General features: G+C 43.0%; 1 protein-coding gene across 4 annotated transcripts in view; it reads left to right on the plus strand.

The window, feature by feature from the left end:
* DPY19L4 (dpy-19 like 4) overlaps positions 1–21,769 on the plus strand; it is a 151,932-nt gene that overhangs the window by 77,375 nt on the left and 52,788 nt on the right. For 2 of the 4 annotated variants that reach the window (XM_090040358.1, XM_090040361.1), the window contains 9 exons: positions 4,513–4,620; positions 5,958–6,082; positions 10,316–10,406; positions 16,433–16,554; positions 17,657–17,802; positions 19,983–20,106; positions 20,788–20,922; positions 21,391–21,522; positions 21,613–21,711. In XM_090040358.1, coding sequence (XP_089896484.1) covers positions 4,513–4,620; positions 5,958–6,082; positions 10,316–10,406; positions 16,433–16,554; positions 17,657–17,802; positions 19,983–20,106; positions 20,788–20,922; positions 21,391–21,522; positions 21,613–21,711 — 1,082 coding nt within the window. Of the gene's footprint in view, positions 1–2,434; positions 2,593–4,512; positions 4,621–5,957; positions 6,083–10,315; positions 10,407–16,432; positions 16,555–17,656; positions 17,803–19,982; positions 20,107–20,787; positions 20,923–21,390; positions 21,523–21,612; positions 21,712–21,769 lie in introns of those variants that run through there. The other 2 variants (XM_090040359.1, XM_090040362.1) reach the window with 2 other exon arrangements.

Genomic DNA, 21,769 nt, shown 5'->3' on the forward strand with positions numbered 1-21,769 from the left:
AACTTTTTGTTCCGTGCTTGTACAGTACTTGGCACAATGAGATCCTGGTCCGTGATCAGGGCATCTAGATGGTCCATCACGATCATCATAATCAACAATGATGCAAATGCAGGAATTCATGTAAGCAGCCACTGGTGGGCAGTAAGCTTTGATTAACTACTAGCCACAACAGGCCCCAGCATATGACGCACAACTCTGGAGTCATGATGACATGGGTGTGATGACGTTTTGTAACACACATAACATGAGACTGTCTACTCCAGGATCTAACAAGCAAACCTAATTCAAGGACGTTCTTTTTCACACAGTAGTAATTAAAGTGTGGAACTCATTCCCACAATAGGTTGACAGTTTAGCCAGATTCAAAAAACGAGATGAACAAACTTTTGGAGGAAAGGGCATCAGTATTTATTGAGCAAGGGAGTTACAGTTTCTGTCTCTGAATCAGGACTTCATAGATTTCATAGATTTCATAGACATTAGGGCTGGAAGGGACTTCGGAAGATCATCGAGTCCAGCCCCCTGCCTGAAGGGCAGGAAGTCAGCTGAGGTCATAGGATCCCAACAAGATAAGCATCCAATTGGCTCCTGAAGGTGTTCAATGTAGGTGCTTGAACCACCTCCAATGGCAGGCTGTTCCAGACCTTGGGGGCTCGGACAGCAAAGAAATTCTTCCTTATGTCCAGCCTGAAACAGTCTTGTAGTAGTTTATGACGTTCGACCTTGTCATCCCTTGGGGCGCTCTGGTGAACAAACGTTCCCCAGATCCTGGTGGTCACCCCTGATAAACTTATAGGTGACCATCAGATCACCCCTGAGCCTGCGCTTTTCCAGGCTAAAGAGCCCCATGGCTCTCAGCCTGTCATCGTAAGGTCTGCTTTCCTGACCTCTGATCATGCACGTGGCTCTTCTCTGGACTCTCTCAAGCTTCTCCACATCCTTTTTGAATTGTGAAGCCCAAAACTGGATGCAGTACTCTAGCTGTGACCTCACCAAGGCCGAGTACAGGGGGAGAAGGACATCCTGGGATTTGCTTGAGAAGCATCTATGGATGCAAGCCAGTGTTTTGGTCCTCAACCTTAAATGCTGGAAGCTGCAAGTGAGAGGAATAGTGACCAAAGCCCTGGTCATACCCTGTTTACTCTTTCTTTCAGCATCCACTCTCTGCCAAGCGTGACACAGGCCTGTTTGTTGTGCTGTCAGTAGGTTAGGCCCACCAAAAAAACTGTAACCCTCCCTCATTTGGGGGGGGCCCTGAAAACACAACCCCAGATCCCAGGGGACAACAAAAATAAAAACAGGGATGGGAATTGGAGATTAAAGGTTAATGACAGGTGCTCCAAGGGTGGTACTGAGCCAGCACCCACTGGCCCTTGACTGAGTCCAAGGAACCAGTAGACACTGCTGAAGACTATGATACAGGATACTGAACAAGATGGACCAATGGCCTAACCCAGTAAATGGCAGTCGTTATGTTCTTATCTCTCCTGAAGCAGAAGAGCTTATAGCTTGAGGGAAGCTGTTGTTTCAGGGTGCTAGGAAGTACTCTGCTCCCCTGCACAAACTCCCTCGGGCAGAAAGCTCAGTGTTGAAAACCCCTATGCCATCTACCATCTTGGTGGAGTCCATGGCACCTGCAGTAGAAACCCAGAAGGCCCTTTGATGCTTTGGCAGGTGGTGCCTCTCCCTTGTGAGAGACAGGGCCTTTCTGTAAGGCCCACTTCCTGTGCGGCTGCGGCCAACCTAGGAACTGCTCCAAGCACAGGAGGCGGAGACGCAGTCCTGACGCAAGTGACAAATGCAACCTCTTCTTTTTAGACATTTCTATTGTAGCAGCTTCTTGCTGGGGAGAGAGGATTTTGAAACTGCTTTTGAGTCAAGCATTGCCAGCTCCTTGGACAGCACAGCAAGTAGCAGACAGCTGGTGTCTAGTGCCACGTGGACGACACACAGGTATCTCAGCTTTAGGTCCTTTCTTTTAGAGCAGGGGTGTTGGGTTTGCAGCCTGCAGGCTGGTAAAGGGACCAGCAATTCAGCCCTGCAAACCCCGTGAGGTTGGTAAAGGGACGGAGCCTGCCATGGGCATAGGGACATGTTGCCCTGTTGGGCCCACGTTGGCAGAAGAGGGGAAGCAACGGCTGCGTTAACCCCTGTTGTGGCTGCTGCTTTGGGGACTAGGGTCCAGCCTGGGGCATGGGGGCGAGCTTGACACCGTGGCTGTAGAGGCAACACAGCCAGGAAGACAAGCCAAGGCCTCCAACGGCCCAAGCCCAGAGAGAAACCACAAGACACTTCACGGGTCCTTGGCTAAGAGCTGGCCTAACATGTTAACCCAGCTTATGGCCTGGCTCAGGCCCGGGAGGCCCAAAGCCACCAGCGCCAGCTCCACGGGAACGCACCCCAGCCCCCTCTACGCGAGGGCGGGCGGCAGCGCCTGCGCAGACGAGCCGCCTGCTGGTCCGCAGCCGCCGGGCTCCGGCCGGCCCCACTCCCAGCGCGGCCGGAAGTGAGGGGTCGCCGTCCCCGTCGGTGGCTGCGAGCGTGGTGCGGCCCGTCGCTTCGGACAGCGGCGTCCTCCGGCAATGGAGGAAGGTGAGCGGGGAGCGGCGGGCCTTCAGCCCGGCGGCGGAGCCGCGGCTTCCCCGCCCCACGGGAGCGACCCGGGGAGCGGCGCTGTCCCGCGGTTTTTCGCCTTGCCCCACGGTCCCGGCCCCGCGCTCCGCTTCTTGTCGGGACCCCTCCTGCGGCCCCGCTCAGCAAAGCGGGCGGCGACAAAGGCGCGTTGCACTGAAGTGCAGCCCCGGCGCTTGGCTCCTAACGCCCTGGGAGGCGTTCAGAGGGAACCGACTGTCTACAGTTCATCTAGGGTTTCATGCTGTGCCAGTCGGCCTGAGACCTCGGCACGCTGAATGTTTTCTGTAGTCAGACACCCGCATCCCCCCCCCCCACCCCGCGTGTTTTCTGTAGCCAGGCACCCACCCCCTCGGCCCTCTGGCTGAGGCAATTCCTCGCAGGGCTACAGGATTGCATTGGACAGGCCAGCTACACCTGCGTTGTGAATGCTTGGGAATTGCCTACTTTAGTTTTTAAAATCCTTTAAAGAAGCTGGATGGTAAAGGATAGGCAGTCTTCAGCTCATACAGTTGTTTTCTTTCTCCAAATGAGACGAACATTAAAATGGAAATAAAGTGCACATCTTTAAAAATGAGTGTAACTAATAGTCAGAACAAGACACCACAGGGTCTAAAGAGCAAGGCCTTTCAAGTTAGGTGGTAGTCTAAAAGAGGTGCTTTAATTCTTCCAAAAGTGACTGGCTCTTGATTTAACCCCAAATTACTCCATGAAATTCTTTGACTAGATCAGCGGTGCTCAGTCTACAGCCTCTGTACCAGGTCTGGCCCATGACACGGAGGATCAGCAACCACCCACTTGGCCCATTGCATCCGGTTCCTTATCCTGCACTGTGCCACTAATCCCCTCTGCAGCTAGCAATAACCTCACTTCCTCTCTCCCTCTGACATTGGCCTCCATCTTTCTCTCCTCCTCATCTCCACTTTCCTTTATGCTTACCGGATGAGTGGTGGACTGTGGTACAACCTGATGTGACCAGGCCGACCACTGTAAACGGCTGAGTTCCACTAGAGTAGAGGAGGGGTCAGCAGCCTAGGGGTGGATCCAGCCTGCAGTGCCATTTGATCTGGGCCAGGGGCGTGGGGCTTCAGCAGATGAATTAATCCAGTTTGTGTCAGAAGCACAGGGAGAGTGTCTGCAACCAGCACTCTTCCCTCCAGTGGTGGAGTGAGGGGGCCTTTAGCAGCAGTCATTTTCCCCTGCTGCTGTGGGTATGAGTACCAGCTGCACACTCTCTCCCCATGCTGCCTGGGGACAAGCAGTGGGACAGCTGGATTGTAGTGCTGGCCTGAACTGGGTCAGTCCAGCCCACAGCTTGATGCCTGGACTAGATTGCTCAAGACAGCTTTAAGATTTGTGGTTTGGCCAAATTGCCCTTTAACAGGGTCTTCAACTTTCTTTATTTTTAAAAAAATGTATACATTCTATTCTCTCAGGAACCCTTGTAATCGTAGGCTGTTTACAGATGTGAAAGAAAAAAATCAGCACTTTTACTTTCAGCTGGGTATGCCCCTGTGTCAAGCACAATGCATACCCAGAAGGGGAACTGGATGTTAGTTTGACCCAGCTCCCCCGATATCTGTATAGACCATGTGCTTCAATAGGACTTTTAGGTGCTTTTATCTAACACCTGATTGAATCAGCTACAGATAAAAGCACCAAAAAGCCTGGCTAAAGCACCTGATCTATACAGACACTGGGGAGCTGGGTCAAACTAACATACTTCCTCTTCCAGTAAAGTGCTGGGTGGTTTTTTTTCATTTTTTTGATGTGTTCTTGCATCAATCAATATTTGTAACTTTTATGCTGGCTCATGCCCCGTGAATGTGTCTGAAGGTGTTCTGTATATTATATTGCAATAACTTCTGAAATTACCTTCAGGAACAGCAGATTTGCGGCAAAGAAAGAAGCAAAACTGCTCAGAAGCTGATAAGATGTCTTCAAAGGAGAGAAAGAAAGAAAACCCAAATTTAGGAAGAACACCAAAATGTAAATTCCAGTATTTTCAGTTAACTTTTCATTGTTCTTTTAAAATGCTGTAAATTGTATTTCAAGTACAGTAATTGTTACTGTTTATTTTGGGGGATATTTTTGGATAATCAAAAAATATCATGCAGAGAACTTAGTTGTGATGAAACTTAAAATATAAAGAAAAGTGATAGTGCGGGATTGCTGTAACTTTTTGCCATGTACTAATTGCATTTCCTATAAAAAATATTTCCTTAAAGTTGCACCTTTTTGGTCTATTTAAAACCAAACCCCACCCCCCACTCACTTTAATTCAAGCACAAGTACACACACAACACTTTTAAACGTGGAATTATTTGTCAGTTTACAAGCTGGGAGTGGGTGGTAATTCTGCAGGAAAATAGAACTAAAATAGATTTTTTTAGATCCAGTAACACTAATTGTTGTTCAGTATAATAGACATATTAAATCACCACACTGAATCTAAATGTTTTGTGTTAAATGTGCCTGTTTAAATTTGAGTGTACTTGAGCAGAAATGGAACTTGACTGAATGATATAAACTGGTAAAATCCAAGCTAGCCCTGTCCTGTTTTCCAGGAAGAACAAAAACTAAAAAAGATAAGGTGCTGGAATCTTAACATACTGTTACCCTCCTTGGTGCGTGTACATTTTGAATGAATTTTACCAGAAACATGTAAAATTGGAGTTGAGTCCATTTTTTTTTTTTCTGGAGGAAGTTTTTCCTTCGGTGGATTGTTTTGAAAGTCACAACTGCCAATTAATAGCAATCATTCAGCATTGTATATAGTATTTTGCTATAAAATTCCCATCCAGTAATAGTGAAAATGAAGGGTATAGTCCCACACAAGAAATGTGTCTCTAGTTCAGTAGAAATTGGATTTATTGTAGGGTCAGGTTTTTTTAACCTCTGCAAAGATCAGTGTCTGCAGACTAGCTAAGAGTATGTAAAGCTACAACAAACAGCTGCTGTAGTATCGCTTAAGTGTTCTAGCTGTTTATGTGGCTTTTATTTCAAAGGGTGCTGCTTCTCTGATCAGCTGTATAAGATGAACTCAGCTGATTGCTAAAGCTTTAACTTCAAAGGTGCTGCTTCTTCAATCAGCTGGAGTGGCTCATCCTCATTTTGGCAGTCTGCAAACTAAACATGTTGCATATTATCCAGGTTCTCTTGTGTTTTGGTTTCTGTGTATGTTGGGTGCAACTGTTAGATTAATTTTAATGACTGTGGCGTTCAGAATTGTGTGTAGAGTACTAGTCATATTGAACTTTCTTTTTGTTTTTACTTCGTTACATTAACAGAGTGGAGGCTATTCATTTTTCAACATTTCTTTACAGATGTATTATTTCAGCGGTTTGCAAAGCTTTTCTTTGGCTGTCTCGCAGCTGTCACTAGTGGGATGATGTATGCTGTGTACCTTTCAACCTATCATGAACGGAAATTCTGGTTTTCCAGCAGGCAGGTAAAAAAAAATAGAATAGTTCTGAAATAATTCTGAGTTGTAATGTTCCACTGATCAGGAAGTCAAGTGAAAGCAAGAAGTTTGAAACACCCTAACTCCTTCAGCCCTTGCCTGTATAATATAACTTAATCTGTTGTATCGTCTTTGGTATTGATGTTAGTCTTAATGTTTTTCTTCATAAGCGTCTTTCTGCCTTCCTCCATGCTGCATGATATGTTTGGAACACCCTTCCAGAATCCTTGATAAAAGCCTTCACCCATCACTAATTCATATCATTCTTGAAAACTAACTTCTGTAGCAGCATTTTCCTAGTAGTGTGTGCACTATATTTTCTTTAAAGAGAAGCTCCATAGGTTGCATTTAAACTGAGTAATCATGTATTATGACTGTGTGCCCTACAGTGTGTTCACTGTATCCTTACTCATCTGTTAAGTTTATCATTTAGTCTCTCTAAGCTGGGATCTTTCTTGGGAGTCGGAAATCTCTCCTGAATTCTGATTCCAGAATTAAGTCCAATTCATTTTGTGATTTCAGGCAGATTGCTCAGTCTCTGTATGCCTGTTTTCCCACATAAAAACAGAGATGCCTACTAATTTATCTAAATTAATTATTTAGTATTTAATTAATTAGCAATTATGTAGTGCTATTCAAGAGAGAAACTGTTATATCTTGCATATATTTTAAATTTTAATATAAAATAATTAAATATGTTAATATTTGTCATTCTTTATCTGATGTCCTTGTTTTTATAATATCAAAATAGATTTTGTGTGTGTTATCTTGTTGAGAAATGGCACTCTATGGTCAACATCATCTAGATACTTTAAAAGGTTCTTTAGACCCATACAGTGAGTTGTAGCTTATATTACTTTGGCAAAAGCCACTACAGACTATGAGGTCTGTAATAGAGTTACAAAGTTCGTGTTGATTTTTTTTTTCTCTCTCTTTTTTTTTGAGCTATTCCTGAAAGGGCATGGCAATGAGAGGTAGTAATTGCTCCTGCATTTAGATTATTTAGTCATTTTGGTTGTAGAGGGTTTTTGTGAACCTCTTATAAAAAATATAGTCCTTTCATTGTAAGAAGCAGATGTGACAGGATCTACCTTAAAGGACAACCATGGCACCTCCTTGCAGCTAAGTTAGTCCTTCCCCACCCACTCCCAAGGCTGCCACTTTATCTGGGGGCTAGACTCGATGATCTTCTGAGGTCCCTTCCAGCCCTAATGTCTATGAAATCTTTACCTGCTATGCTTTTGGATGATATATGTATGTTTGGAAGGCTGCCCCTAGTGTAGGTCTTGGGTGCTTGCCTTGACTGGTCTCAGCCACTTACTTCCCTAGTCTTTCTGTCTCTGCTATATGCCCCTGGCTCTGGCTCAGCTCTTTGGGCCCATAAGCCTTGCTTAAAAAGAAAACAAAGCAAATAAAAAAAGCCACATCTTGTGTCTCTCTGGCACTAGTCTTAGTGTCTCTAAAGCCACATTCATTCATGCCTTGAGTATTGCTCTTTGCAGCTGGCCCTACCTCGGCTTCAGCCCACTGGCCCTTAGTCCACAACTCGCAATATGGAGCATCTTCAAGGTCCCCACCATGGCCGCCAGCCTCCCACGTAGCCGCTCCCAAGCCTTATGGTGCAAAATAGTGAAAATAAAACTTAACCAAAATAGCTAACTTCTCTGTGCCAGGTGTACCCAGACAAGATGCTCTTGGTACCAGCTGTATGTGGTACTTGTATCTCCCTGCGGATCACTTAATTCAGCCTGTTCTCCGTGGGGCTTGTCTCCCTACAACCCTCAGAGCCAAAGTGACCCTGTAGTCCTGGAGCCAAGCCTATGTACCACTTAACTCCATCCCTCCCAATCACCTGACCCTTGCTTCTAAGAGTCAGACACAGGGGGTTCCCATTAACCAGTCTAGGCTTGTTTCTATGCATCCAGTATCTTCACGAGCAGGCTCACAGTTTTGTGGTCAGCTATTCACAATCAAGCAGCCTCTGTGCTGTCTTCATAGATTTCATAGACATTAGGGCTGGAAGGGACCTTGGAAGATCGAGTCCAGCTCCCCGCCCAAAGGGCAGGAAGTCAGCTGGGGTCATAGGATCCCAACAAGATAAGCATCCAATTCGCTCTTGAAGGTGTTCAATGAGGTGTTCAATGTAGGTGCTTGAACCACCTCCGATGGCAGGCTGTTCCAGACCTTGGGGGCTCGGACAGTAAAGAAGTTCTTCCTTACGTCCAGCCTGAAAAGGTCTTGCAGTAGTTTATGACCGTCTTACGGTACTTAGCTCTGCTGCTTGGCCATATTCTGTTGGGCACAAACAGAAATGTCATTTGTCATTCAGTCAGCCCCTTGAAATCGCTCTAAAGCCATGCCCAAACAGAAGAGCTTGGCTGCAGAGTCTTCTGATCACATGGCAAATTAGCTCTCATTGTCTGCTCCTAAGTGGAGTGACTTTATTAATTTCTGTATGCTCTGTCTGCATCACAACAGCTCAGCTGCTGTCTCTGGATGGGAGGGGGAGAAGCCCGGGGAGGGAGGTCCACTCACCTTGGTGGGGCTCAGGTCTACCTGTCCCCTCCGCTTTAGCAGGGCTGGGAACTCTGGAAGACCTCCATCCCTTAACATCTCCTCACTCCCATCCAGAGACAGAAATGGAGCTGGGAGAGAAGGGGCACGGAGCCAGGGGGAAGATACAGCCTCTCTCCTTGGATCGGCTTCAAATCAGAGCCGATCCTCCACCCTCCTGGTCCTACAGCTAATGTCTACTGGATCAGAGGGATCAGTTTAACTCATGGTGATTTCTATGAATTGTCATGAGTTAGACCCAAATGCTGCACTTCTGTCTGTGCCCCTTGTCTACTTACTAGCAGCATTCTCAGCTTTTGCTGCTGCCACCTTTTAGCCCATGGCCTGGAGCCCATTTTTTTTAAACCTCTTTTTAGCTAGTTTTCTTGAGGTACGTGACTTGCAGCTTTGGAGCTGCTACTCCATTTACCCTCTTGCTGCCTGTTTATCTCTGCTGGCCCCCAGCCAGTTGTCTTTCTTCTCTTAAAGTAACCAGGGGATAGAGGCCCCCTGTTACAGCAGAGCTTTGAAATTCTTCAGGAAGAAAGCCCCTGGATTACAGAAGTACCTTTTCTTTGTCTCATGGATTTTTGTTCAGGTGTTGCTAACATACAGATACAGACACTGTGGTTTTTCAATGTGTGTCATTTGTGTTGCTCAAAAGAATTTTTGCCAGTATGTCAAAATAACTGAATATGAGCATTCCATGGCTAAGTCCATGTCTTCCCCTAAGTAGCAGCCTTGGGCATGACACTAGAAATGTCTGGAAGCTGCTGAAGCAGCTGTAGTGGTGCAATTAGGAGGACAGAGCTGTGTTGAGCTTGGCCTTCCAGGGCTAAATCCATTAAACAGTTTGGCACCAAAATGGTTAGTTGAGTACTCTTAGGTTACAAAGTCATTCTCTCTCTTTTTTTTCTCTGTTCCAATAAAGATCTAATTATTCAAGGTAGGACGGATACTCTCTCCTCCAGATTATTTCTACTGTGGTCTTTAGGGCATTCTGCAGGGAAGTGGAAGGTGTTGATTTCAGTCCCTCCTCAGGCTGAGGGAAGAAAACAGGTATCACTCAGGTCCTGAGGGAGTGCCTTACCTGCTGAGTTTTTTGGGTTTTTTTAAAGTTCAAGCTCTACCTTTCTGTAGCTGTTTGTGTGAAAAGTTTAATCTGTTAAAAAGATGTCTGAGAGATGGAGAAATGTCAAATATGTGGATCCAGAAGGGGGCTTCAGCACTGTCAGAACAGATGTTTTGGGCATGTCTGTAAGTGGATCTTAAAGAGCCTCGGAAACTTCACTGGTGAAAACTGAAGTATACAGGGATGTTATGAACCTTCAGGGATAGGCAGCAGTTGAGTGGGCATTTTAAAGTTTACAACTTTAGATTTAGGCATCTAAATGATTTGTGGTTCTTGCCTTGACTTACTGTGTGGCCTCAGGCAAAATGCTTCACTTCTCAGGCTCAGTTACGAGGTCTGTAAATTATAGGAAGCAATATATTTATGGCAATAATGCTATAAACATTAATTCTTTGTAGAATGCTTTGAAGATGGCTAGTGGAGTTTCATCCATAGGTTGTTTTTGTGTACTGCACACCTGAAAATGTTTTTCTTTTCTTAATAAGAACAAGTTGTTAGCAATTTGATATATATTAAATTATTTAATTTTCTTCTAGGAACTTGAACGAGAAATTACTTTTCAGGGTGACAGCGCCATTTATTACTCTTTTTATAAAGACTTGCTAAAGGCTCCATCCTTTGAAAGAGGTATGACAAACATCTTTGTCTTTTTTTAAGCTTACAAAGTCACATTTCCCTTTTTAGAGAGTTTCTCTAAGACCTATATAGGAGTATAAAACCAACCTTTTCACTCTGCAGGAGTTTTTAAACTAAGAGTCAAGTGCTAATCTAACATTTTCAGACCTCCTCTAAAACATGCCTGCCCACCCTGGATACCCTTGAACTACTCTTAATACATGTGTAGCCTTGATTGATGAATCTTATTTTGACATTGAACTGTATGGGTAAAAATTCATTTGAAGTGCTTTAAATTTTGTCCTAATTTGAAGCATCCCTGAATTGGGCTGCTTTAGGACTATAGAAATACACAGGCCTCTCCCAGTTAATACACTTCATAATGTGCTGGACCTGATGCTCTTGTTCTTTTCCACAACTAGGAGGCTGATGAGCAGGTATTCTAGCGTGCCTCTTAACCACAATCCCTGAAGGCTTCGGAATACAGCTGGGTGGCAACAATAAAGCCTAATAAGTATTTTGCCACCCAGACTTCTGCTTGGTGCTTCCTGCCATTGCTGGGCTAGTCAGTTTCATGTGCATTGCCTTCCCTGTGGAAACAGAATGGATGTATTCCACCTTCTTAATCTGCAGTCTTTGGCCTCCTGATCATACTGATAGCCTTCTTCCATTATGTCTGCCATCTGGTGTGTCACAGAATGGAAACTCAAAGCTCCATTATCTTGGTACTTGAAAGGTTCCTCCTTGAGTTGGGCTGTGTAAAAGAGCTACATGCCAGAGAAGGAATAAATGAGTCCATGGAGGACAGCCTTCTCTGTCTTTTCAGATTGTATATTGTTGCTTCTGGGCCCAGAAGCAACAAGTGTTGATTGATGGAAGCAGATAGTCCTGAGCACATTGTAGGTAAAGCAGTGGCAGCAGAACTGCAGGATGAGCAAGGCCACCTTCCTTGGTCTGCACAGAGCTGAGTCTATTGCTCTAGGGGCAGGTCACCAATACAAGGGTGCCCAAGAATGTGGAGAAGTGGCTGGCAACTGCTGCTCGGAAGCTAGCAATCTCTGATAGTCTCCAGTTTTACAGAAGCATAACAGAGCAGCTCCATACCCTTGTCAGCTTTGTATGGGGCAGAGCTGGCTGTTGTGCTGTTGGGGAGCAGCTCCTTTCTCCTACCTCCCAAAGGCAGTGTCCAGGGCTGTTGCTGTGGTCATTCCCCCTCACTTATGACACTACTGCCAGCTGGTCACCAGCCACTTTGATGCAAGCAAGTCCATAGCTGCATTGGCTTTACAGGTAATATGACACACTGTTCAGAAGGTACAAGAGCCATGCTTCCTCTGCCTCATAAGCCTAAAGGAAATCCTAGATAGATTTGCTTGGGTGGGCTTTTTAACTTGTGTGGGGGCTAATTAATAGCAGGCAATTTCCCAGTGCACTGGTACTTGGAGTAGATTAACTGCAAGGGGTACTTCTGCATCTTGCTGCAAGGCATTGCAGACAACTGGGGGTAGTTTACCAACATAGCTACAGGATGTTTGGTCAAAGTCCATGATGCCTGGGTCTTTAAGAACTCAAGCATGATGCCCCTGGTGATGGGGAAGCATTTTCCCCTGGTGTGCCCATCATATAGCTGGAGGGGGTGACTATGTACCATTTCCAGCTTGGATACCTGCTTCTCCTATGACTCATGAATCTCTGAGCTAGAAACTTGGATCTTTGGAAAGAATTTTTCAACTATTGTCTGAGTAGCTGCTGATTAACCATTGAGTATGCCTTTGGACAGCTCAAGGCAGGGTAGTGGGCATTGGGTGTGCATCTGGACACTAGCATGTGGTACCCGCTTTGGATAATTGGACTTGCATCCTGCACAACATCTGCTAAGCCAGGGGCAGGGTCTTTCCAGAGGTCTGGGTAATGGAAACCAAGAGGGTTGTCAGCTGATATGAGGTCCTAGAGACTGAGCCTCTTGAACACTCCAACCATCAAGGCATTGTCATGAACTACATCCAGTGACTTGTGGCTCATTTGGGAGGAGGACACAACTATAAAGCCCAGTCAGATACAAAAGGACAACTCATTTTGAAATGGAAAACACTTTTTAAGTATTTAGTTGCTGTTTTCTGTGCTCTTTGTGCTTTTGCAAACTGAGGTGGGGTGTGCAGAGATACTGGGATAAAAGGAAGAGGAAGATGTGCTTCCTGAAAGTGGCCTGTAAGTGACCTAGCCCTGCTATCACCGGTTTAGTGAGGACCTCAGTAGGGGCAGGAGTCCTTAGGGGTAGTGTGATGGGATGTCATGCTGTCTTGTTGAAGAGAGGGATTGAAGTGAATGGAGTTCCATGCCATGTTGCTTTTCCCATGAGGTGAAGTGCCCATGGCCCTAAAGTCAAGGACTGCTGTTCCTCACCCTGTCTCCTGAGTCCTCCAAGAATGATTTGGTTTGGAACTTCCTCCTGTGCTGGAGTAGGGGCTCTAGGGTCTTACAGTGTAGCAGGCTAGTGAGGGTGGTTAGCAGGGCTAGCTGAAAAAGTCTCAGGAGAGAGACTTGGTACGTTACACGAGCACCAAGGGTTGGGGCCTGCTTTTGGTGCAACTGAGCAGGGGAAAATGTTTGGACTGGGGGGTGGGTGGGAGGAGAGAGTGAAGACAAGGGCAGAAAGGAAAGGGAGATGTGTCCGGAACATGAAGGCTTGTTCTGTGGTGGAGGGAGAGTTTTTGGGGGGCCTGGTGGACAGCTGTGGCTATAGCATGGAGGTCCAGAGGTCAATGGTGGACAGGCCTGGTTTGTGGGGGTATGTCTGGGCTAGTAGACAGTATACCCATAGCTGTGAGGGAATAGGCCTGAGCATGGGAGGAAGGTGCAAAAGGGGACTTGACTTAAATACTCTCCATAAATGGGTGCACCTGTTGAGGGTGTTTGAGAGGGACTGTTGTGTATCTCTACACAGAGGTTCTGTATCCGCATGTCCATAGGTTGTGGCTTTGACATTCTACCATGCCTGGAACATAGTGGCATGCTTGACCTGGAAAATACTCCTCCTCCTGATCAAATCAGCATACTGATTCTTGTGGTATTCCATGTGCAAATACCAGCCTTCTGCAGCCAGAAGTCTTCTTTCTGAAGATGCTACCATTTCTGCTAGCATCTCTTCTTCCTTACTATGAGCTGCAGCTTCAGTTTGTATCCTTTTGTCTTTGGGCCCTCAGTGGCAGCACCTGTGGGAGCAGTGGTGGCAATAGAAGTTGATTCTAGAATGACAATAAATGGACAGTCTGCCTTCGTTACACTGGCACAACTTAGCGACAGGTGAAAAACTTTTCCCAAAATGTTGGCATTCCTTCTCAGGGCCTCTATTTACTGAATGCTCCCAAGATGGTGAGTACACCAAGCCATAGGTTTCTCCACGTGGACCCTGGTCCACCTGTGACTGCCAGATGTGGCTGCCTTGAGTGATTCCCAGGTTGCAAGCTCAGCTTGGGGAAGGTGACTTTCATTTGGGCTGCTGTAGATCTTTTACCTGTAATCTGGTTAGTGTAAAAAAGCCATGGTTTGTCCTTGCACCCTGGTGTTCCCCAGTTTTGCAGGCCTCCATTATTTACACTGACATGGCAGTCTTCCATGCCCTGAGTGCCAAATGACAGGCTACATACAAGGTCTTTATTGGAATCTTCATTGTCTGTTCTGTCTTAGTGCTACAGAAAACTGTCGTGCCTCAAGATGTTGCCTCTTTGCAGGACCAAATAAGTTACAGAGGATCCTATAAGATAAAGGATCAACCTTTCAATAATGGCTGCATGAGTACCCCTGAGGAGCTTCACATACCTTTCACTGGTGGACTGGAGTATAATGTGGCCCTCTGACCCTTCCCTGGAATGAGAAGTTTGTCACTGCCCAAGTGCTGGTTGTGTGCCATGGATCACCCTGTGGTACTGAAGGATGCTCTGCTTTTTATTTTTTTTGGCAACTGCCTTATCAATTACCTATCCTTGCGAGAATTTTCTGCACCAAAGCTTATATTCTTTTGCTGTACAGAAAATGTGTGCTGCAGCTCTCTATGGACCCCATGGAAATGCTTGCATCAGAATCTGGGATGCTATCCTTGAGCATCCATGCTATCTAAGTGAAACTTTTGAAGACCTTCGCACCTGCATGCTGCCCTGCTCAAGCTATGACCTAAAGATATTCTCTGTGACTTCTAAAAGTGCAGTATCAAGGACTCAGTAACTGCTAGGACAGACCACTAGTTCCAGCTGTGTACTGTAAAACCTTATCCTTGGTTCATTCCCATCTATCTGCTTCAAAGATAGCCAAGACCTAGGGAATTGGTTGAGGAGCAGGGTGGGTTTGAGTTATCTCAAATAGATTTAAATCACGATTTAAATCACTTGTCAGGAAGCCTAGAATTAGTCACTGTTTTCTACAAAAAGTGCATTTTTGTTGTTTGATATCCTTTATTCATTTAACTTTTTGAAACTTGGCACTTTTAGAGAGAGGTAAAGGCTTGACTCTCTGTGCACAAACTTGCAGAGAGACAAGCTGATGGGTAGTTAATCAGGTCTGTTAACTGCAGTATATGGAGATGAGAGACAATAAGGATGTTATCTCAAGAGACACAAATCCAGAGCTTGAGAACTGAAGTTAAGCATCACAGAAATGCTTAATAGGATCTTCTACACTGAGCACTGAGTCCAGCTGGGTAGAGTGGTTTTCTCTAATCGTTACTAATCTATAGAGGAGCCTCTGGGAACCCTCTAAGATTGGGCCTCTAATATAGTCCATGGCCTGTTGTTGACTTATTTATAAAACTTCTGTAAAAAAGTTACATAATATATTGTCTCAAATAGTATATAATTAGAAGTTATAATCCCTATTCCATGATAATATCTTTGCATTTTAATATATCTTAAATTAAAACTATTTTATATAGGGGTTTTTTAAAAGCATCTTAATCAGATATTTTTAATCATATTTTTAAAATAAAAGTAAATATTGATTTTTTTTAATTTATTTTTTTTTTGTTGTTGTTGTTTTTTTTTATCCACCCGGGGGGCGGGGTGTGGGGGGGCATCGTGCACTGGTGTACTCACTTGGCTATTTGTGATTTCCAGCACAGTTTACATTTCTGGAAGGAATCTTTTTGCAGGGAAACCTGACCGATGGAGAAGGGGAACCATGATTCATTTACATTTAGTCTGGTTTTGATGGCTCTTTCTCAGGGTCCACTGGGTGCTTTCCTCTTTCCAAGTGGAGTGAAGACCCATGGTTTCAACTCACTTCCAGCTGTTGGAGTGTTTTGTATTTATAAGCATTTGGGGTGGGTGTTTGAGTACACTGTACTCAAAGCTAAGTTCCTAAGGTGGTTCAGAGAATACTGCCTGTGGTGTGTTTTTGCAGTCACCTTAAAAAAGATGAGGTCACATATGGGACAGTTGCTAGGATCCCAGGGAAGTGGAATTGGGAGTGAATCCCAGAGTGGCCACCTTAGGGCTCTGAGGACATGGGAGGTAGATGACCAGGGATCCTGGTTATCTCTGATTTAAAAAAAAAATCCCCAATTTTCAGGCTAAAAGAGGTAATCCAAAATCCACACTTTTTCTTGATCAAAACGAAATGTCACTAATACATATGAAACATCAAATGTAGTTAGACCATTCCTGGCTGATGCGAGTCTAACCTGTTCTTAAGAACTTCCAGTGAAGGAAGTTCTATATCATTGCTAGCCATTGCTATTTCATCATCGTACTGTTTGTTTTTTTTTAGAAAACTGAAAGAAGCTTTTGCCAGTTAGATATGGACTTTTAATTTGAAAGTCAGATTGTGTTTAAAAAAACCAGAAATTAATTTATCCCGTCTTCCTCGGAATAAACCACGTGGAATTACATCTAACACTGTTCATTCTTATTACTTTTTAAATTTAAGTGCATTACTTACTTGCTTTAATAGTCAGGTTTCCTGCTCTCCTGTTTTTAGAGCACTGTTGTTATTATGATTTCTAAAGTGGCATAAATAATTTGAGGATTTTTTTTTTTTTTGGTCCTTAGGTGTTTATGATCTGACGCACAACAACAAAACAGTATCGCTGAAGACTATTAATGCAGTGCAGCAAATGACCTTATATCCAGAGTTGATTGCCAGTGTATTATATCAAGCATCTGGTAGTGAAGTATGTACATTTGCCCTGCTTTCTTTGTATTGTACTATAATGTGTATGTCAGGTTTTGTATGCCATGTGCAATAAATTTTTTTTTTACCTGAGTGTATGTGATCTGAGCACAGCATTGGGGTTAAACTGCAACACTCTAAAGTGTAGAAAAGTGTTGGCCTCTTTTCACTCTCCTCTGATCTGCCCATGGTGTCTCCTACCTTAAGCTCTACCACTTGTATTTTTTCTACTCTTACACTTGGAAACTACTCTGCAGTCTCATCTGCCATGTCTCCACCTTCTTCAAGATCTTTCCTTAAGCTTATTTTTTCACCTACAAATTATAAATCTCACTGCAGTAGGATATAATCAAACCAAAAAATGTAAAATTAGTGAAACATCACTATATATCCAGAAAATAAAATCTTCGTCAAAACAGATGCAGGTTTCCCTTGCTTTATGCTGTACATGCATTCCTGGAAAACGGTGCATATAACTTGAATTGTCATAAAGGGAAACCACTTTACAATGTAGCAAATAGGGACATGTTCCAAGACCTTGACTGTACTGACCCCCAGACCCATTTCTACCGCTTTTACAAGACAATTTTGGTACTTCCCAACAGCAGACAGTACGTACAGGCACAGGGTAGTATCAAAAAGGGGGGTGGCAGCTACAGAAACACGTGTTACAGACAATGAGTGAGGAGCACAGATCCACACAGGAGACTATATTTTGGTGTGTGTCACTCCTACAATGCGCCACACAAAGCGACTGCAGGCTTCCATAGTTGCATAAGAGTGAATTTACCTTGCATATAATGAATTTTTGGTATAAAAAGGGCCATTACATATGAGTGAATTCATACATACAGAACCCACATAAAACAAGGAAAACCTGTATTCACAACTCGATGATGCTAATTTATACTGCCTCCCATCAGAAAAAGAAAGTATTTCCATATTGTATACTTAAATTATAAACTTTAAAGGACAAGGGACCATTTCTTCCCGGTTTATAAAGCACCCAGCACACTGTTAGCACTACATACATAGTAAATAGTAGTAATTTACAGTTTCAGCTCAGTGCCGCTATGTCTCTTCGTTTTTATTTGTAATTTCAGGAAGTTATTGAACCAGTGTATTTCTACATTGGTATAGTTTTTGGACTGCAGGGAATTTATGTGACTGCATTGTTTATAACCAGTTGGGTTATGAGTGGGACTTGGCTGGCAGGAATGCTGACTGTAGCATGGTTCATTATTAACAGGTAAGAAAAACATCTTCTACATAATTTAGATTGTCAATAAGGCATTCTAACAATATTATTAGAACTGGCCAGTGCATTTTCAGTGAAACTTGTTTTGTTAGAGTACACTTTTGTTGAAGCTGAAATGCAGAGATGTATGGATTTTGATGAAGCTTTTCATGAGAAGGTTTCTGAGATGCAGAGTGGACTTTAGGAGGGAGGGTGTGTGTTTAACCTAATTCTATTTTGGGACAGAAATATTAAAATGTTTCTTTTTTTCCTTTTCAATGGAGAAGGAAAACAAATTTTAAAACCTTCAAGGTTGCAAAATACAATTGTCATTCTCTGGCCTGCAATCAGTATCACAACAGTTTTTGTTTTCCTGCTTCAAACAAAATGAATAAATGTATTTGTTTTCTAAAAGCTGTTTTTTTGAATTTGCACATTCATATGCAAAGTAGAGTCCCTTCTTACCTTGATGACCCTGCTATCCAAATTTATTTAACGTGTTTCACGTACATGAAAATTCCCCCTGCCAATAGAAATGACTGTAAAAGCTGAGAGGTAATTAGCCATGTTAGTTTGAAGTCAGGCAGAACACAAGGTGGAGGTACACCTCATAAAGTAACTGAATCAGACATGTATAAAGCTTTCGAGCCATAGCTCACTTCATCAGATGCTATGGAAGCACATGCGGAGAGCTGGCTATGATATAGCAGTAATGATTAAATGTAAAAGATGGAGAAGTGGGGAAAGGCTTATTTATCTCTGATCCAGTTAGTGTTTAATAGCAGTCAGCAATTTTTTCAGATGGTGGGCTCGAATGATCCAAGAACTCAGGTCAGAGCTGAGCAGATAGATGGGTGCTAGGTCTCAGATCCTGCTACGGCTTCTCTTTGTTTTGGGGGATGCCTGTGGGAGAGGACCCACAGTGGCAAGAAGAGAGTACCTGCCACTGAAGCCCCCATCTACTGATGCCCCATGTCTCTGGGATGGATCAGATGGCTCCCTGGGCCATCGGGTGCCAACCCGTGATCTGAAGGTGCACCTCTACTTTGTTTTCTGTTATAAAAGCTGGGAGCTCATTCCCTCAACACTAGGTTTTGATCTTGAGTTCTGCTCCTGCTTTTGTCTCTGATTTGCTGTGTCTGACTTCCTGTGTATCTAAGAGTTATTAGCGGTTATTAATCACTTGGAGATTCTTGGAAGAAAAGAACTGTGAAAGTGCAAAGTAGTGTTGGTATATCTGAAGCTGAACTGTTGAGGAGCACCTTCTTTGGAAGGTGTAAATTCATCACTGTGGTTGGCAAGTAAAAAAGCTGTTAATCAGCTTGCTGGAAGCAGTGCAAAAAAATGGTAATAGTGAATAGTCCTTTTTTTTCCTCAACAGCTAGCAAAATGAAGTAACTTTGGAAATGTGAAGGCTTAAAGTAGATAGAATTCCAAATTGGACCACTGTGAGGGGGTCAACAGGAGCAAAAATTAATTTTCAAAAGTACCTGATATAAGGGAGTATTAGCTGAATAAAAGTGATTAAGCATACTGGAATGTGTTTAGTTAGAAATCAGTAGAAACAAGGCTCTAAATGCTCAAATCACTTTTGAAAGTTGTGCTAGGGCTTTGAAATAATTTAGGTACTTTTGAAAATGTTACCTTTGGCTCAGGTAGTTTGAATGCTGTCAGGTCACTTTATATGGAAAAATCCTTCTACTTTCCTTCTCTGTGTTTTCCGTCCATCAGTAATCTTCATCTTGTCAGTAATAGTTTCAAAATAGGATAAATTTTCTGCTGTTTTGGTTTAGTAGCACTACTCTAGAGTGTTGATACTTTTTGCATAAAGCAGCTTTGAGCAGTTTGAGAGGGTGCTTTTTCTAAATTATATTATGCAATAGAATCTGTTCTTTCTGTCAAAAACCATATTTCATTTTAATGTGAAAAGCAGCCCTTATGGGCTCAATCCTATAAAGTTTAGTCATGTGAGAGGTCCAGATAATTTTGTGGGACTCTCCATTTTGATGCTGTTTTAAACTTATAACTATTACTTGTAATGAAATGGCTTTTGCTTCTGATAAGAAACGTAATGCATTTAAGCAGTCACAAAAGGAATGGCTTACTAGTAAGGCATCTGTAACTTAGGTTTTCCTTAATGATTTTATTTCATAAACCATTTAATAGTTTTGTTCTTCTGTACTTTGTTTCAGGACAGATACAACAAGAATTGACTATTCTATTCCTTCAAGGGAAAATTGGGCTTTGCCATATTTTGCATGTCAAGTTGCAGCTCTTACAGGCTATTTAAAAAACAACATAAATTCTTCTGCTGAGGTAAATCAAATATAATTTCTTTAAAAAATGCAGTTTGGAGAAATGTGGTCCAGAGAAGTTATCTCTGTCATCTCATTGTCTTACTAGGCAGAAAAAGAAGTAAAAATTGTTTGCTCTTAGCAAAGCAGCCACCTGAAGCATTTGTGTCACTGCAAAGAGATCCTTCTGTCCTCTAATGCTATTGGGGAGGTTTTGAGTCTTGTACTGATGCCATCAACTGACTCACTTTTGAGACTTGTCAATTTTTTTTTCTTCATAACATCATGAACAGTTTGGCTCTTTTCATCGTACTCAGGAATATGATGGTGGACTTGCTTCCTGTCCCTTTGTCAAGGGAGTTTTTTGGACATATCTGATCACTGTCTTAATAATGGCACTTTCTCTCATTAACAAACATGGGGTAGATTTGGGGGGGTGGGGATGAGGGAAGAAGAATTTGGTTAACTAAAACATGACTGTGTATCAATGATTTTTAAGACCTCTTCATTTTCATCTGCAGTACTAAAACACATAGAAAATAAAACTGCTTCCTGGGAAAGTATTGGCTAACATTTTATTAAGTATTTTTGTTCCTTAAACAAGTAATTTCCATTCCTAGTGAATAGATATTATGTTTTAATAGTTTCTCAGTTTTTAGTGGTAGAAATTCAGCATGATTAAGGTGTTTTTTTGTTTCCCTAGAGTTTTTGCTACCTGTTGGTGAGTGCTGCAACATACACTTTCATGATGATGTGGGAGTACAGTCACTATCTTCTGTTTGTCCAGGCTGTGTGCCTCTTCCTGCTGGACAGCCTTACTCTGGTACAGACAGAGAAGGTATTTATGACTTGTTACAGCTAATTTTGTTGAAATGTGAATTAAACCTTGCTACAAGGTTGGGATTTTAAAAGGCCAGAACCTGGGATCTATCTGTAATGTATGTAGTACTGTGACTTTTTAAGTTCATCCTCACATCCCTTTCCTCCTGGACCTCTGTTTTCCTGGCTTAAGTCTGAGGAAAGAGCCTGAGGGATGCAAATGCCCTCAAGGGGCTGAAGGTAAAGCCATGATTTGGTATACAGCTACACCCCCTTTGCTTTGGCCATATCCCCCTTTCCTTGTTAGGTTGACAGCAAGAAGGGCAGTGGCTCTACACTACTGGAGGAAGACATTTTAAAATGCTGAAGTCCTGAAATTCTAAAGTAGAAGACATTAAGTCACAAGTTTTGTATTCCTCAAACTTTTCCACTGCTTTGGAAAATATGGTGTCACTGTAGCTAATTTTATTTTATTTTTTCCCATTAGGTCCATGAGGTATACAAAATCTATCTGTTTTCTCTCTTCTTGGGATATCTCTTGCAGTTTGAAAATCCAGCATTATTAGTTTCTCCACTCCTAAGCCTTGTAGCAGCTTTAATGCTCTCTAAATGCCTAGAGGTAACAAAAATAACCTTCTGTAATTCTGAGATGTAATTTTTTTGCTTAAACTGAACTCCAAATAATACTCATTTTTAAATTTAATTGCAGGTGAATATGAAAAAGGGCACCTTTATTTCAAGACTCCTGAAAATAATGCACTTTTACTTAGTATTTACAATAACAGTGACACTGAATTTTTTATTAAAGGTAAGATTTATCTATTGGAAGAGCTGTTAAATTGGATCATATCATATATGGAGGGATG

This window comes from Crocodylus siamensis, chromosome 3, assembly GCF_052110815.1.
Source record: "Crocodylus siamensis isolate JL-2025a chromosome 3, ASM5211081v1, whole genome shotgun sequence".
In the NCBI taxonomy this organism is placed as follows: domain Eukaryota; kingdom Metazoa; phylum Chordata; order Crocodylia; family Crocodylidae; genus Crocodylus; species Crocodylus siamensis.